The sequence below is a fragment of the Cuculus canorus genome, chromosome 1, assembly GCF_017976375.1.
Source record: "Cuculus canorus isolate bCucCan1 chromosome 1, bCucCan1.pri, whole genome shotgun sequence".
NCBI classification, from domain to species: domain Eukaryota; kingdom Metazoa; phylum Chordata; class Aves; order Cuculiformes; family Cuculidae; genus Cuculus; species Cuculus canorus.
Window position 1 is genome coordinate 140,641,735 of NC_071401.1, and position 15,124 is coordinate 140,656,858.

At 38.6% G+C, this 15,124-nt stretch overlaps 1 protein-coding gene across 4 annotated transcripts in view; it reads right to left on the minus strand.

The window, feature by feature from the left end:
- The window catches only part of PTPRO (protein tyrosine phosphatase receptor type O), a 150,441-nt gene that overhangs the window by 4,867 nt on the left and 130,450 nt on the right, over nt 1–15,124 (minus strand). For 3 of the 4 annotated variants that reach the window (XM_054056281.1, XM_054056280.1, XM_054056283.1), the window contains 8 exons: nt 14,245–14,328; nt 10,889–10,924; nt 9,327–9,408; nt 7,937–8,027; nt 7,343–7,419; nt 4,752–4,886; nt 3,635–3,757; nt 1,966–2,120 (listed from right to left, as the gene is read on the minus strand). In XM_054056281.1, coding sequence (XP_053912256.1) covers nt 1,966–2,120; nt 3,635–3,757; nt 4,752–4,886; nt 7,343–7,419; nt 7,937–8,027; nt 9,327–9,408; nt 10,889–10,924; nt 14,245–14,328 — 783 coding nt within the window. The remainder of the gene's footprint in view (nt 1–1,965; nt 2,121–3,634; nt 3,758–4,751; nt 4,887–7,342; nt 7,420–7,936; nt 8,028–9,326; nt 9,409–10,888; nt 10,925–14,244; nt 14,329–15,124) is intronic. The other variant, XM_054056282.1, reaches the window with a different exon arrangement.

A 15,124-nucleotide genomic window follows, 5' to 3' on the forward strand; every position in this document is an offset into this window, starting at 1 on the left:
TTTTTGTTTTTTTGTTTTTTTTTTTTTATTTAGAAATTCTAATGCACATATTATTCTTTGCATTTTGATTTCATATGTAATGGTTAAGTCTAATTTCATTATGGGTGTGTCTCTAGAGGTTTTATAGAGTTTCATATAGAGTCTGAACACCATACCTACTACTAATGAGAGAAGGGTGTGTCTTAGAAAAAGTTCTTTCTGCTCTCTTGTGGTATTTTTTCAGAAAAGCCTTGGAAGTAGTTGCAATATAGTTAAACAGTTCTTCTCAACATAGTTCAATATAACTGTCAAGAAACAGGCTCTTTCGTGTTTAACAAAATATCGCTATCTTTTACGAGATTAACACAATGGAATTTTTGATCTACTTACTTAACAGATTCAATAAATGAAAACTAGCAAGTGAAAAAGTTGTAAAGATGACAGTTCTATGCATTAATATTTGAAAGCAATTGCTGTAGAAGTTGACATGTATATTCTTACTCCACCCTGTCTACTAATTTCATAGCATTGCTTGTTTTGTACCTGTTCTAAGATGTAAAGTATACTCTAAAAATACTATCTGAGAATATCTTTCCCTGGTGCTAGAAGCATCCTAATTAAAAAGAAAATACTACAGTTGTTACTAAGCTTTTTGTTGCTTGCTTCCACTCCTCCCCAGAACATTGAAATGGTGCATAAGGTGTTCGATTTCACAACACTACATAAATCTCTTTCCTGGCTTACTAGCACCTTTCTCGATATTAGGACTCCCAGAACAATATCCCCATCAATTTTTCCATTAAGTTACAGTGAAGAGCTGCATGATTTGCTGCTTTTACAAATGCTGTTGTTGATTTGCATTCCAGTATAACACTAAGTGCGTTATCTGGAAACTAGAAATAATATTGCTATAAAAGACTGATTTCTGGGAAGGAGCTCTTGAAAGCGTGCAAAGTGGTGGCAAGAGACAGTCAGTGCTGACCATCACATCAGCACCAGGAAAGACAGTGCCAGAAGGTGCGTAAACATCGTGCAGAAATGTCACTGCTGCCTCTGGGGTAAGCTCTCTCTGGGACAGTTGCATCTAGAGGAACAAATCCAGTATGATATCACTATTAACATGGCAGCTGTCCCCAGAAAGGCAAAGTAAGCATTTTAATGAGTGGTCAGATTATACACAAGAGGTAAATCTAACAGTATATAAAAAACCTTCCTCCAAAAATACCCCAATTGACTGTTAGCCTGGGATAGCGGTATTACTGCTAGCACAGGATAGGACTCTTCATGACACTTCCTCAATGTTCTGAGTGAACTCAGTACTGAAGCTGAGTGACTGCAGGAGGAGGATCTGCACAGAGCTACTCTTCCGTAGGAGAGCAGCACACTGTAGCAGGTTGCTGGATGGACTGTGTCATTTGTATGGTGAAGATGTGGAAATGAGACAGCAGGGGCAGGCTCTGAGCTGGTATAAATCAGGGTTGCTTTCTGCACCTCCTGAAGCTATTTGTTTATAATAGCCAAAGAGCTGACTAGACTGTAGAAAGAAATGCCTTTGTGTCTATGGCTGCAGGCTGAAATACCAGCCCCGCTATAGTCAAAGTGAGGGACTAATCACAGAATCATAGTATCACAGAATCATGGAATGGTTTGAGTTGGAAGGCATCTTAAAGATCATCTAGTTCCAACCTCCCTGCCATAGGCAGGGACACCTTCCACTAGATAAGGTTGCTCAAAGTCTCATCCAACGTGGCTTTGAACACCTCCAAGCATGGGTCATCTACAACTTCTCTAGGCAACCTGTTCTGGTGCTTCACCACTTTTGCAGTAAAAAACTTCTGCCTCATATCTAATCCTTCACCCTTAACACCAAAGAGAACAATCTCCAGCTAACAAGTGAGCAGAACTCCAAAATCTCTCTTTGCAACAGTTTCCAAACCTATTTAACAAGTTACAACCTTTAGTTCTCCATTTGCTTGAAACATTTACCTGCAGTGTATGATCATGGGGCCTTTACTCTTTGCTGATTTCTGCCTGACCATCTGTACAAACTGGAGGATGCTTTCAGCAGCATTGGTTGTGGGGACACCGTGATCCGGCCAGGCAGTGTAGTTAAAATGCATCACATCTTGCACCTCATCAGCCTAATGGGAGAAGCAGAAGAGCAGTGTGTCCACAGGAGTTTTAACAGTACAGTCACACTCAGTTGGACTAAAGGGGTTTCATCATTTTGTCGTGGTTTTTTTTTTCCAAACACAGCCTAAGACAGTAAATTCGCCAAAAAAGTAGCAAAGAATGCATGCTATTTGATTAAAAAGGGAGGGAGCATCAGGCCATCATTATCAAAAGGGTATGAACTCTTGTTTCTTAGTTTGGGGGTTGTTTTTTGCTTTTATTTTTCCTAGCGGTGGTTTGGTTTTATTGTGCTTTTAAATCAAGAACTTGCATTTTTCATGTTTAAGCTTTCCTCCTCTCTCCATTCCATTTCCTCTCCCTTTCTCATTTTGCCACAGATAAAGAACAATGCTTTTGGCAAACAATCCAGGACTGGACTCTTGAGATTTTTTTCCCTTTTCATGTTTCAAAGAAAAAAAAAAAACCTACCAAAAGGGAAGAAAATAAAAATCATTACAGGGCAAAGAAAATATGTAGAAAAACACTCATTATTATAAAAACACAATTATAATCCTAAAAACTCTAATGGCTTTAGATGAAATAAGATCCTCAATGTATTTTGTCTTTAAGACTTAAAGGAATTCAAAACTTGGGAAGGAGTAGGGGCTGCCATCACCAAAACCCATTGCAAGCAATGCCTTTGGTTTTGCCGTTCTGGTGAGGCTAAATACCACTGCTGCAATAACTTCTCTCCAGTCACAAAGAGCAGATCCTTAAGCAAAGGATATTAAAATATAAGATCAGTACAAAAGACTCTGAAGTAGCTGTCCTGGATTTGGTAAAGGACAGTTTACCTGAACTGTAAACTGCAGTTTCATCATTATTTTCAATAGACTCCAACAGCCCAACACACTGTGTTTGAAGTATTTGCATTCCTAGTCTGCACCCTGCACGCATGTTGCAACACAATGAGGATGGCTGAGCAGGACTGATGTTGACGTGCCAGTGCACAGCTTTTTTGACATCCTCTCTGTAACCCTGACCTTTCCTTCACAAGTAGGTACAGGAAACAAAGCTGGAAAGAAACACTTGAAAATATGAACAGTTTTGATTTGGAAATCACATGCTTATACATGTGTTTCAGCATTTTATAGAAATATCCTAATATTGCAGAATTGGCCTTTTGAAAAACATTCTCAATTTTTACATTGGTATTTTTAAATTTGGAATAGCTTATAGCAAGAAGATATGCCTGAGATAAAGAAAATCTGTTGACACACTTGTGTCACTAATTATTGGCACCACAAGAATGTCCAGAGCTCTGGTACTAGTTTTGTTTCAGTCTTGTGCTTTGCTGAGTAATTTACAGAGACAAGAATTTTAGGGGAAAGTCTTGTGATTTAGCCATTTGCCTGCGCGGAGTGACGGTAGAGCCATCAATCTCTCTCTTAGGCATTTTCAACTGAATGCCAGAAATGGAAAAAAGTTAAAGAAACCGCTGAACTGAAATTACCCCCAAGACAACAGAAAATGTTTCACTTACATAGCTAATTCGAAAATTCCTATAAACCCAGTCTGTGTGCTCCTCTTCAGACAGCATCTCCACTGTGATGTCCCCATATGCAACAGGATCTTCTGTAAAAGGCCAGTAATGATCACATTTCACCTGGGAGGAAAACAAATACACACGTTGTATTTATATTAATATATACATACATAAAAAAAGAACAATCAGAATTATCCTGGACCTCAGTTTTAGAAATATTTACAGCACTATTTACTTGATGCTACAATAAGTGGTAATATAGATTGCAATAACTTTCAGTCTGATCATTCCTACTTGTGTAATTCTGGACATAAACTGTACACATGCTTTCTGAAGGGTACCATTAGTATAGTGAAGAATGTAAGTAGTGTCTTTGTAGATTGTTACTTTTCCTAATGGAATAAGTCTAAAAGGAACAAAGCATGAGGACAAGAATATATATAAAAATTATATTGCAAATATTTCTATAATAATGTCAAGGAAAATGTAAAGTGTAATACTTGTATTTCATTATTATTTATACTTAAAAGCATGGAATCAAAGAATGGTTTAGGTTGGAAGTGACCTCTGGAGGTCATCTTGTTCAACCTCCCTGCCTGAGCCACCTAGAGCAGTCTCCTCAGGACCATGTCCAGACAGACAGCTTTTGAATATCTCCAAGGACAGAGATTCCACAACCTCTGGGCAACCTGTGCTGGTGTTCAGTCACCCTTAGAGTAAAAAAGTGTTTCCTGAAGTTCAGATGGAATTTAATGTTTTTCAATTTGTGCCCATTGCCTCTAATACTGTGACTGGGCTGGTCCCTAGTAAGGTCACCCACTAAGGGGTCCCTTGTCTCCATTCTGCTCCCTATCAGGTAGTTATACACATTGACAAGATCCCTCTGAGCATTCTCTTTTCCAGGCTGAATTGTCCCAGCTCCCTCAGCCTCTCCTCACGTGAAAGATTCTCCAGCCCCTTAACCATTCTGCAATACCTGCCACAAAAGAACGAAGTGCCATTACAGTTCTGGTTATGATGCTGCCTCATGATCAGAAAGCAAAGCAAAGAACCCACCCACCAGAAAGTAAAGTATTTTAGAGTAATTTCTTTTGTGCAAGATTTTGTTACGTACCCTTCTTTTCTCATTACATTGAGTGAGCATAACAATAATTTGAGATTTTTGCTGGAGAACCATCTTCCAAAAATCATTCCTAGTTTCTGGCAGTGGTCCTTGTGTTGCAATGTATTCCTGCAGTGAATTATAACCCTAAGAAACAAAGAGACAGGTGATGTTTACCAACATGATTGATACTTCAGAACACGTATTTTTCTCTGGTATACGTATTTTTTAGCTTGCTGAAGTTAATTTTGTACTTTTAAAAGCAATTTCTAATATAAAGAAACTACTACTACTCCATTATTTCTTCATATTTGTTTTGAGTTACAACTTTCACCAATTTTTGATGCTCACAAACTATAAGCAACCTAGAATGAAAGACAGAAGATGAACCTGGTAGTATACAAATCCTTTGCCCTGAGAAAAAGGAAAAGCGTCATTGAAAACCCAACAAGTAATGAGAATCCTAAATCAAAGTTCCAGCTTCTTACAGACTTCATAATCTCAGAGTTTGTTTAGTTATGTACATAAAAACAATTACAGGAGCTTAGCTTGCCCATCCCAAGCCATGCCTGTGGTGATTTTCAGTCACTGATGTAAATGGAAGGCAACAATGAGCAGGATTATGTGCTCGTCTTTATGTCATAAGGACTTAAATGAGTAAAATATTAATTAGAACTCTGCTTAAAATAATAGACAACATGCTGAGTCAACACATTTAACAGATTATCGCTATGCTTTACTGAAACTCAGATGCTTTACATCCATATACTCCTCCTCCTATCTCTATCAACATGATTTTAGTTGGAAAGACTTCTTCCTCTCTTCAAAACCAAAAGACTGTTATAAAGACTATAATATAAAATCCACTGAATGGCCATTCTGGCAACTGCTATAGCCCTGTTTGCTGAGTCTGTGTCATCAAAACCACATTTGGAAAGTTATTTCATATTCCCAATAAAAGCAAAAGATATCTCTAACGCACAGCATGATCCCATATAAACGGGGCAATTGCTGTGCCACCGCAGTATGTGGATTGTAAACATATTCGTGTTTTGGGAGCACTTTCCATAAATGGCTTCCATCAGACATCTCTGGAATGACAGCATAATCTGTGTTTTTACACCACACAGAATTTGCTGCTTGTTTGCCTGCATAGGCTATGTCTGACCTATGTGTCAAATCTCTATTACTACAGAGACAAAGATCACCACTAGTGTCTGTGTTTGGAGGCAGAAGCAATCATCAGGAAAAAGCAAGCATTAAGATGACACGTCTGTTCCTGTTTCTACAGTCAACATTATGATCTAAGTAGAACTAAAGAGAAGGAAACTATAAAAAGCAGAACTAAGCCATCTGAAAAGGACTGCTACGTAAAATCCTATTATCCATACTCCCACATCACAGAAGTTTCACTCTTTGTGAATGATGCTTTTGAACACAGGAACATTGGAACATTTTTCTTTCTTGATTTGTTGCAAGCTGAGGCACTCGCTGCTTGAGAGTTTACGTTCGTACTCTTGACATATAGGACCTAAGTACAGGCAACACTCTCAGCAGGACATGCACAGGCAATGCCACAGTGACAAAAAAGTGGTTTCGCTGACAAATCCGAGGGCTCCTCCCTTCTCCAAAATTCTGACTCAGCTCTTCAGTGCTGTAAGGGCCAGCCCTATTTTCTGGTCCCAGCAAGGGTGCAAAAATGCTCAACTGTCTACGGTCCACAAATGAAAAGTCTGCTGTAGTGTTCTGCCTCCCCTCCACACAGGGCAAACCAGTGGATCTTGCTCTCATTAACAAAGCCCACACTGAGCCACAGTAAGGAGGGGGGAGGGGAGTAACAGAGGCACAAACCTTTTTGGCAGGGGAAGCATGTGACTAAGTGACTGCACAAGTACAGGTGAGACTGGAAAGAGCTGATGAGGTTTTAGTCCGTCCACAGTGCCAAACTGTTTGACTACAGCTATGTGTATACTTTAATTATCCTAAAACTCTGGGTGCTACTCCCTGGTAAATGGTTGTTCTACGCCAGGCAGAGGGAGGCACACGGAGCACCAGAGACAAGGCAGAAAGCAGAGAAGGTCTCTCCACAAACCATCTAGGCTGTGTGAACTTTGTCAGTTGTGGAGTGTCTGGCTCGATCTTTTTGATACGATGTGCTGTAGAAACCTGGAAAACTTTCTCAATTAAAAGTCTATGCTTTTTCTAGCTGCCTTAAAAAGCCACTGGACCACTTAACAATTCCTCCCCTCTTCTCTTCCAGTCCAATCGAGGTTTCGCAGAGTCACAGCTCATAGTACTGCTGTGGATAAAATTTGCCAAAACCTTTTCTCAACTCACCGTCCTGCCCTCCCTCTCTTTATCATTTTTTTTTGTTTGTTTTGTTTTGGTGGCTGCTAAAATGCACAGTTCCCCGTAAGCAAAATACTGGAAGCTGAAGGAGATGTTGAGAACCTGACTGAGCTTCCAGAAGATATTGTGCTCTTTACAGGTGACGTGCTCTCAATAACAATAATGTCACCCCATAAAATAGGGCTGGCCCTTACAGCACTGAAGAGCTGAGTGCAGGACACTGTTCTTTACACTGACCGAGTTTCTGTACTCACAGGAATGTAGTTGGCATTAATGTAGTCAGATCCCTCTTCTTCATTCATTGAAACTAACCGAACACGACTAAAATCGTCTGTAAAAGGAAAATAAAATTATCTCTCAAATATAGCACTTATCTCCAACTAGGCAAAACTAATATTAATCCTATAAAAACTGAAAGAAAAAAATCTATTAAAAAAGTAGAAAATGATCACATTTACACAGAGAGAGCAATGTTTGCTTCTGTAAACACTATGGATGCACCATCATCATTGTTCTGCAAAATAGACTCCCCAACTGCTGTCCCTTTGGGCTTCCTTAGGTTTCATTAAAATCATAAGAAAAATATAATAATACTACTCAGTAGTAGAAACAAGCTTGTTTTTTGCGCCTTCAAACTCCTGTCTTGATAAACATCCCCAGAAAGCTATGTCTTCCCAAAGCTAAAAAAAAAAAAAAAAATCAATTGCCTGGTTCTCTTTAAATGCAGGCTTTAAAACAGGCTTTTTTTGGAAGTCAGAGAATCTGTCTCGATTCCCCAGTTCTCTTACTCAAACTCTTCTTTCTCTCCCAAGGAACTTTAAGCAGGAGCCTGTATGTCTTGTACTTACAGGGCAGAATGTTTGTGTAGCGATTTTTACAGCGATTCATGGGAAGATCAGCAGCAAAGTGGGGTATGTCAAGCCCAATCAGTTTCAGCTCCTGAGGTAACAGAAAGAAAAATGCCAAGGTCCAACTCACGAACACTCAAAAAGTAATTCTTTGTGATTACTTCTGGCAGGTACGAGGCTGAAAATGATGATAAATCACTTTATATACTGACAGCAGCACTACACTAAGTTTTCTGTTCTGATGCCGCTGGGTTTGACTCAAATCAGCTAGAGACTAATGATGTGGTCTCCCCTGCTGATGCTGCCAACGCACTGCTGTCATCCAAAGCTGTGACTGCACGTCTCCTCTCCACCTGCCCTTGATTAGCAAAAATACTGTCAAACCAGGGGGCTGATGTTATTCTCTGGAAGCCATTCACCCCAGTTAAAGGGCTTTCTCCAAGCCCTCAAGTGGCTCTTAAACTTGCTGCTGAGGAATGCTTGAAAGATCACCTTCAGTAGCGGGAAATGGACAACTCTACATAGCTGATTCTCCAAGGGCACAGCTTTATGCAGGGAGCTCTGAGCACCTGGCAGCAAGTGGTCAGGCAGATGATGCTGGTTCTCTCTGCCCTGGCAAATAGTAAGCTCTGCAAAGCCCTTGAACATCAGCAAGGGCTGGACTGCTCACTGCCATATGCTCAGGGGTCCCCACATAGAGTTGTCCCCACAGAAAGTCAGCAATGTACAGGTGTCCACAGACAGACGGCCACAGAGGGTGTTTTAGACCCTTCAATAGCTGCATCCAGTAAATACGATGCATCAGAGCAGTTTTCACTGGAAGGAAAAGAACATGCCAGCCACCCAGAATGATGATAATGCTCTTACAGTTCTCCTCACCTCCTTTCTATGTTTACTTCTTTGGGAGCTTCCTCTAGGATGGGAGCTTTTTAGTTTTATTCTACTAAACTTGCTTTAAATTCTGGGTAATTAAGACAATGTACCTGAACTAATCTTAGAGACACCTCCTTGCTCCTAAACAGATTTCTGATACTACCTTCTCATTCGCGTGCTGTCTCTCAAATTAAAGGCATTAAATAATAAAGATAAAGACATTAAAATCCTGAATTCAATTCAGGTTGCAAGCATGTCCTAAACTTGAAGTGTGTGAGTCTGAAAATTATCTTGAATTGGATGTGATGAGGCACTCAAATCAGCTTACTGAATGCAGTCTTTAATGACACCAAGGTCCGCTTTTAAATTCTGCAGAACTTGAAGTGAAGCTGACCCACCTAGCAACAGTGCACATTAAACAACACAGAGCACAGGAACATGCCATGCAAACCAAACATCTGGAAAAATCTGACCTAGGCATGGCAGCTAGGAGAGGTCGGAGTCCCCACAGTTTTACCTCAAATTGCAGAGAAAATTTATAATCTGAATCTTTAGCCATATCCTTGATGTAGCCATCAAAATCATCCAACTGGACAGGGCTTTAAAAGAAAAACACACAGAAATTAAGTTAAAAAAACCCACCTACTTTTCCAGTGTTTTACTTATATTTTCCCCCAGAATACTATGAAGTTGTGAATATGTATTTGCCGCTGTTAATACCAAAAAACAACAACAAAGAGGGGAAAAAAATCTTGTGGTTATGCAATTTTACCTGCACAATACTGTAATGGTACAAGCAAGAGAGGCTGAGAGAGAGGCGCTAATTCCTCTGGGTGAGCTGAATGCTGCAGCTGCTGGTGCTGATGATACTAAGCACTCTGGTTTGGGGGCAGTTTGGAGTTGTCTTTCCTGAGGGAAACCACTGGTCTGAGGTGAAGGAAATGGCCCATGCACCCTTCATACAATTCCCTGGCCCCTGAACTGCTTTTGCAGGTGAACGTGTCCCAAAGGTACAGATGGCACCGTGATAAGTAGCACCCTATCGCAGACTCGCTCCAAGTACCATCGCACCAGCATGCTTCTGCACCAAGGCAGCTGCCACTTCATTTAAGCTGCCTCTTGTGCCATGTAAAATATTGGTTTCGGATAAAGAAAACATCTGGCAGAGACACTTTTAAAGCTTATCTGAGCTTTACTCATACAGAAAAAATGAGGTTTATATTCAGCGTTTGATTTTTTTTTGAAGGTTCACAAAAAAAAAATCCCTTAAAATGGCATACCCCAGCAGTGATTGCTTTCTCTGCTGGCTTTGAGAACTACACACATTTGCCATTAAAGATCAAAATCTCCTCCCTGAGAGCTGGTGGCTAAAAAAAAGTGGCACATCACTATATAAAACCATGCAAAGCTTCAGCAGTTATACATTAGCCTTCATTTAGTGATATCCCTCATGCTACACACTAACCAGCTGAGGGAGGATCTGTCTGTTGGTAGAGGCACAGCCTCTGAACATAAAAGAGAAATAATTAGGCTAACACTCTGAATAATGAAACACAGGTAAACATCTTCCCTCACCTAATTCTCATGCACTAATTTACAAGCTAGCGAAGCGTGTACACGGTAATATTTTCATTTACTTTGAGGCAAAATGCCCAAAGGAACCTGTCTTATCACCACTTAATTACTCCTGCTTACCCATTAGCATTAATGATCTAATGTTCTAGCAATGACGGTAATGAGAACCTTGTGTCAAGAGGGAAATATCACTAGAAACAAATGCATCCTATTTTTTCACCATTTGTAATTTTTAACTAAGGATAAGCACTGCTGTAATCACTAAGTTGGATAATTGATCTTTTCCCCAATGACTAATTTTCTGCCACGACCTATCTGTTAAGAAGGGTTGCTTTTGTCCAATTATTGTTTGGTTTTTTGCTCCAGGCATGTCTCTCAGTGTGTTTACCAAGAAGTTTTCTAGATCTGTAACTGCAATATCACTATACCGTGTACTCCATAGTGCATGTTTAGTCTAAGGTGATATGTTTTTATATAACTTTAAATATCAGAGATGTTACATACTTGGTCAGCTTTCTCTTCTTTAATCCATTTTTACTCCTGTAAAAAAAGAAGCAGTTTCATTTATTAAACTATTTCATATTCTTTATTCAAAGTTAATACTACTTTAAGAATGTTTGTTTGCTGGTCACCATTGTAGGATAAGAATGATGATAATATTTTGGACATTTTTAAGCTAAGCAACATTTCCATTGACAATGTGTCCATTCTGTGTCCTGTTTGTAGAAGGGAAAACCTGTGCCGAACAAAAGCAATGGGTCCTCTATAAATCCTGACCCAACAGTGTCACTGGCTTCAGGTGGGCTGGGACTAAGTGTCCAGCACCCAAGCCTGGACAAGCCTGACAGGTGGCTGTGCTGTTCCAGGGGACACAGCATCACAATGCTCCACAGGCTGTTCTGTGCTTGTCTCTAGGGGGTTGGGAATGTGGATGCCAATACTAGAGAGCAACCAGGAATGGGAATTGTTTGTTGGATAAATAGACAAGAACAACATTCGCAAATTCAAAGAAGTGTGCAGGAAAAAGGAAAGGGCTTGAACACTATTTCTAACCCATTTCATAACTTGCTGTTATGAAATGTATTCGTAACATGATGATCAATGAAGAAAATGGCAAATATCCTACTGACTTCAGTGGGACTCAAGCCTAAGCCCTAGATAATTTTAATTGACTTTTAACAGCTAGAAATAATTATGCCAGTCATGTAATACACTGTCTTTACATGATTTATAAGTGATATAATTCACTTGTGACAGTTGCAATCAAGCTTATGAGTGTGTTAAGCAGTATAACCCATAAGTAATGGACTTAAGAACTGCACTTCACTACCCCCATGTGAGTTTTTTGGAAGTGTTCATTTTGTTGCCACAAAAAAAAGTTAAGCAATCAACCACATTAAATACACAAGGTAAGCACCCTGAAATACTTTGGCTAGAGGTTTGAAAACACTGATCTCCTCTGTTAAGCAGACACAGAGCACAGATTCTTGTTTACTCAGAAGATATTTTAGTAGTTTTTCCCTGGCACTAAACAATAGCTGTCCATTAATCAAATTATAATGATGCTATTTTCAATTGTGTGATGATAGTAAAATGACTTCTATCTACCTTGCATTACAGCTTCAATCAGTAAATTAAAGGTGAAGAATTTTATTTTCAAAACAATTTTAAATAGAGAAAAAGACATTTAAAAGTGGAGTATTCTTAATTTCCTGCCCTGTTAAGTTTAAAAGTGAAATTTAAACCCCAAAAACATTCACTTCCAAAATTAAATTTTACAAAATTTTCAGTTTTGGAAGCAGACACAAAGCTGTAGTAATATTGTAATCTTGTCAAGGTACATTTTCATCTAAATATGGAGCTTTGCCTGTGAAGTTAACAAGGGCTATAGCAATATCAACTTTACACTAATGTGGAGCTTTACTTTGCAGAGCTTTACTTTGCAAATATTATAAACCTCTTCACCTTACCATGCTACCTATACAGCACTATCTGTATAGTATCTGTACATTCGTGCATTCTATACACATATCCTACCAGTTTATATTCTACACCTTCAAGGATTTTTTTCCAAAGGAATCTTAAAATTAATTTATCTAAACTATTCACCACATTCCCATCCAATGTTGTGCACATTGGAATTTATTTCAAAAGAAAAAATATCTAAGTGCTATTTATGGTGGGAATTCTTCTCAGAATGATATTCCAAGGAACAATTTAAGAGGCAGTAAAACAAATGATTGACATCTATTTCTCAGCAACAATTTCTTGTGCTTGATACTCTGATAGGCTGTTGTTTCTTAGCATTGCAATTGCTTCCTGAATGTTCATAAATGTTTTAAACCAATTTGTATGCAAAACAAAGACATTTGAAACATTAGCTGATGTTTCATATTTTCTTCCATTTACCCTACAGAATAAAATACAAAGAAAGTGATTAATCTCATCTCATTCAAATTCAGCTCCTTTAAACTTCATCATCTAGACTAAAGGAGGTGGTTTGATGGAAGAGGAAACCTCTGAAGAAAGATACACATCTGGAAGGTTGAGTTAATGCATATTAATGCATATTAAACAAGAAGAGGCAAAGGAACGAACAAGGGAGATGACTTTTTGCAGCAGTACCACTGACAGTGACCATCTTGGGCTCCCTGACTACTGGAGACAAACTGCTTGCCTGATCCACCATCACTGAAAAACTCCAGTAATTGAGTTTATGGCAGACAAGTTATAAATATATACTATACACAATATTAGACTTGGAGAGATGTAGAAGCCTTCCATCTGCTCCTCAGCTGGGTTTGCACGGAGAACATACTTTTATTTTCATGGGCAAAGAAATGGACCTTCTTTTAGTTACAAAACCGCACCCACATTTCTGGGACCACTGCAAATTTAGATAGGTTTTTCTACGGAGCAAATGTGACTGAAGAAAAACCAGCCTCAGAAATCTCTACGCTGAATATTTTGCTGACTGCCTAACTGGGACGTTGGTGCCATAGGGTAAAAGCAGGGAAAACATCTAGTCAAAAGTAAAACCTAACTTCGGTACAAACTACTTTTTTGTACATCACCATACCTTGCACTCAAGATGATTAGGAACTTAAGTTTCTTTTGTGTAAGTTACGGATTTTTAGATCTTAGTAAAATACAATATACATGTTAAACACTTTGTAAAACAGTTCTGGTTCTACGTAGGTCCTGAGGCTTTGTTGGTTAAGTATTTTTAAAAAACCCAATCAGTTGTTTACTAAGTCCTTACAAATTATTTACAGACTAAACTATTAAATATACAGACATATACACAGAGAAACACACAGTCACTCAGTTTTTACATTTTGGGACTGCCAGCTTGTATGGATTCTCGGTGAACTTTTGCTTCCAAAAGCAAACATTTTACTGATGTCAGGAGAGCAAAAATGCACTTATGAAAACTAAGGTATTTGACATCACACACTAACACGTGAGGCACAATCAAGCAATTTTAGTAATAGAAAAGCAACAGCAGCAGAAGGCAATGCCAGGCAATGAACAGATTAATAACTGGGACAGAAGAAGCCAGGACTTATAATGAAGAGGCAAAATTTGCAGAGACTGCAATGACATGAATATGATGACCACCATAAGATTAGCTTTTTAATACCAAAATGAGCTGGAGCATAAACAGACAAACTAGACGAAGCAGGGTAGCAAATACTTTGATACCCACATCCTCTCCAATCCATATTCTAATACAAGGAAATTATAACTTCAAGAGCTTTGACCCATTTGAAAACAAAGGTATCAATCACACACTTCTAATGTTATAGAAAGTAGCAGTGTTTACACATTGCATATGGAAAAACAAGTAAATCACTTACCAAGGATTAATATAAAATGCCAAAAGATAATCAGTCCAAAGGCATGAGGGTAGCAGAGTTAGGAAAGCAAATACACTTCTACGCCTGTGAGCATTAACAAATAACATACATAAAGATGAAAAAGTGAGTTGAGTTAGTAAGACAAACAGAAATCAGGAGATCAGCAAATTCTATTTAAGAAATCAGCTAGACCCATAAAGGCTTCCTCTTACTTACTTCATGAGAATATTATTAACACCCACAGAACTTTAACACCTCAGCCTTACATTCTATGTAGGACTTTTAGCTATGCAACATAATCAAAATAAATCTGTTCTACCGTATCGATCAGGCATGTTATTCTAAATCAATGTTAATCTGTAAATGGGCAGATTTTCAGAGAGTGAAGTGAATTTGAATATTTCATGGTTTATATCCTTTATGTAAGTGTTGCTAAAGTCTATTTTCTGGTGTTTGAGCTATTTAAGTACAGACATAGTTTGTTTTTACTATGCACAACTACAATCACCTCCCATGTTTGCTCCTGCAAGTGATCCTGTGGATATCAGAACATCTGTATCAGATGTAAATTGAGAACATTCCAATATCTCTTAATACCCTCTATTGAGTCAGATTTCTGAATACATCCATTTTGTAGAGTCCCATTCTTAAATACTTTAAATTCATTTTTTGGGTTTCAACAAAACATTATTTGAATTTTTTGTAACCACAGAAGGTTTCCTGGTGGCTAAAGGAAATTTAAGTACAAAATCATTCTAAGCTTCTGGATTTGTAATCTATTTACCAGATTGAGCTATGCATTCATCCAGGAAACACACTCAGGCCTGTTCTACCCATTGCTAGGCTGGGCTACTGGTACTTCACAAATGTGAAGAACTCG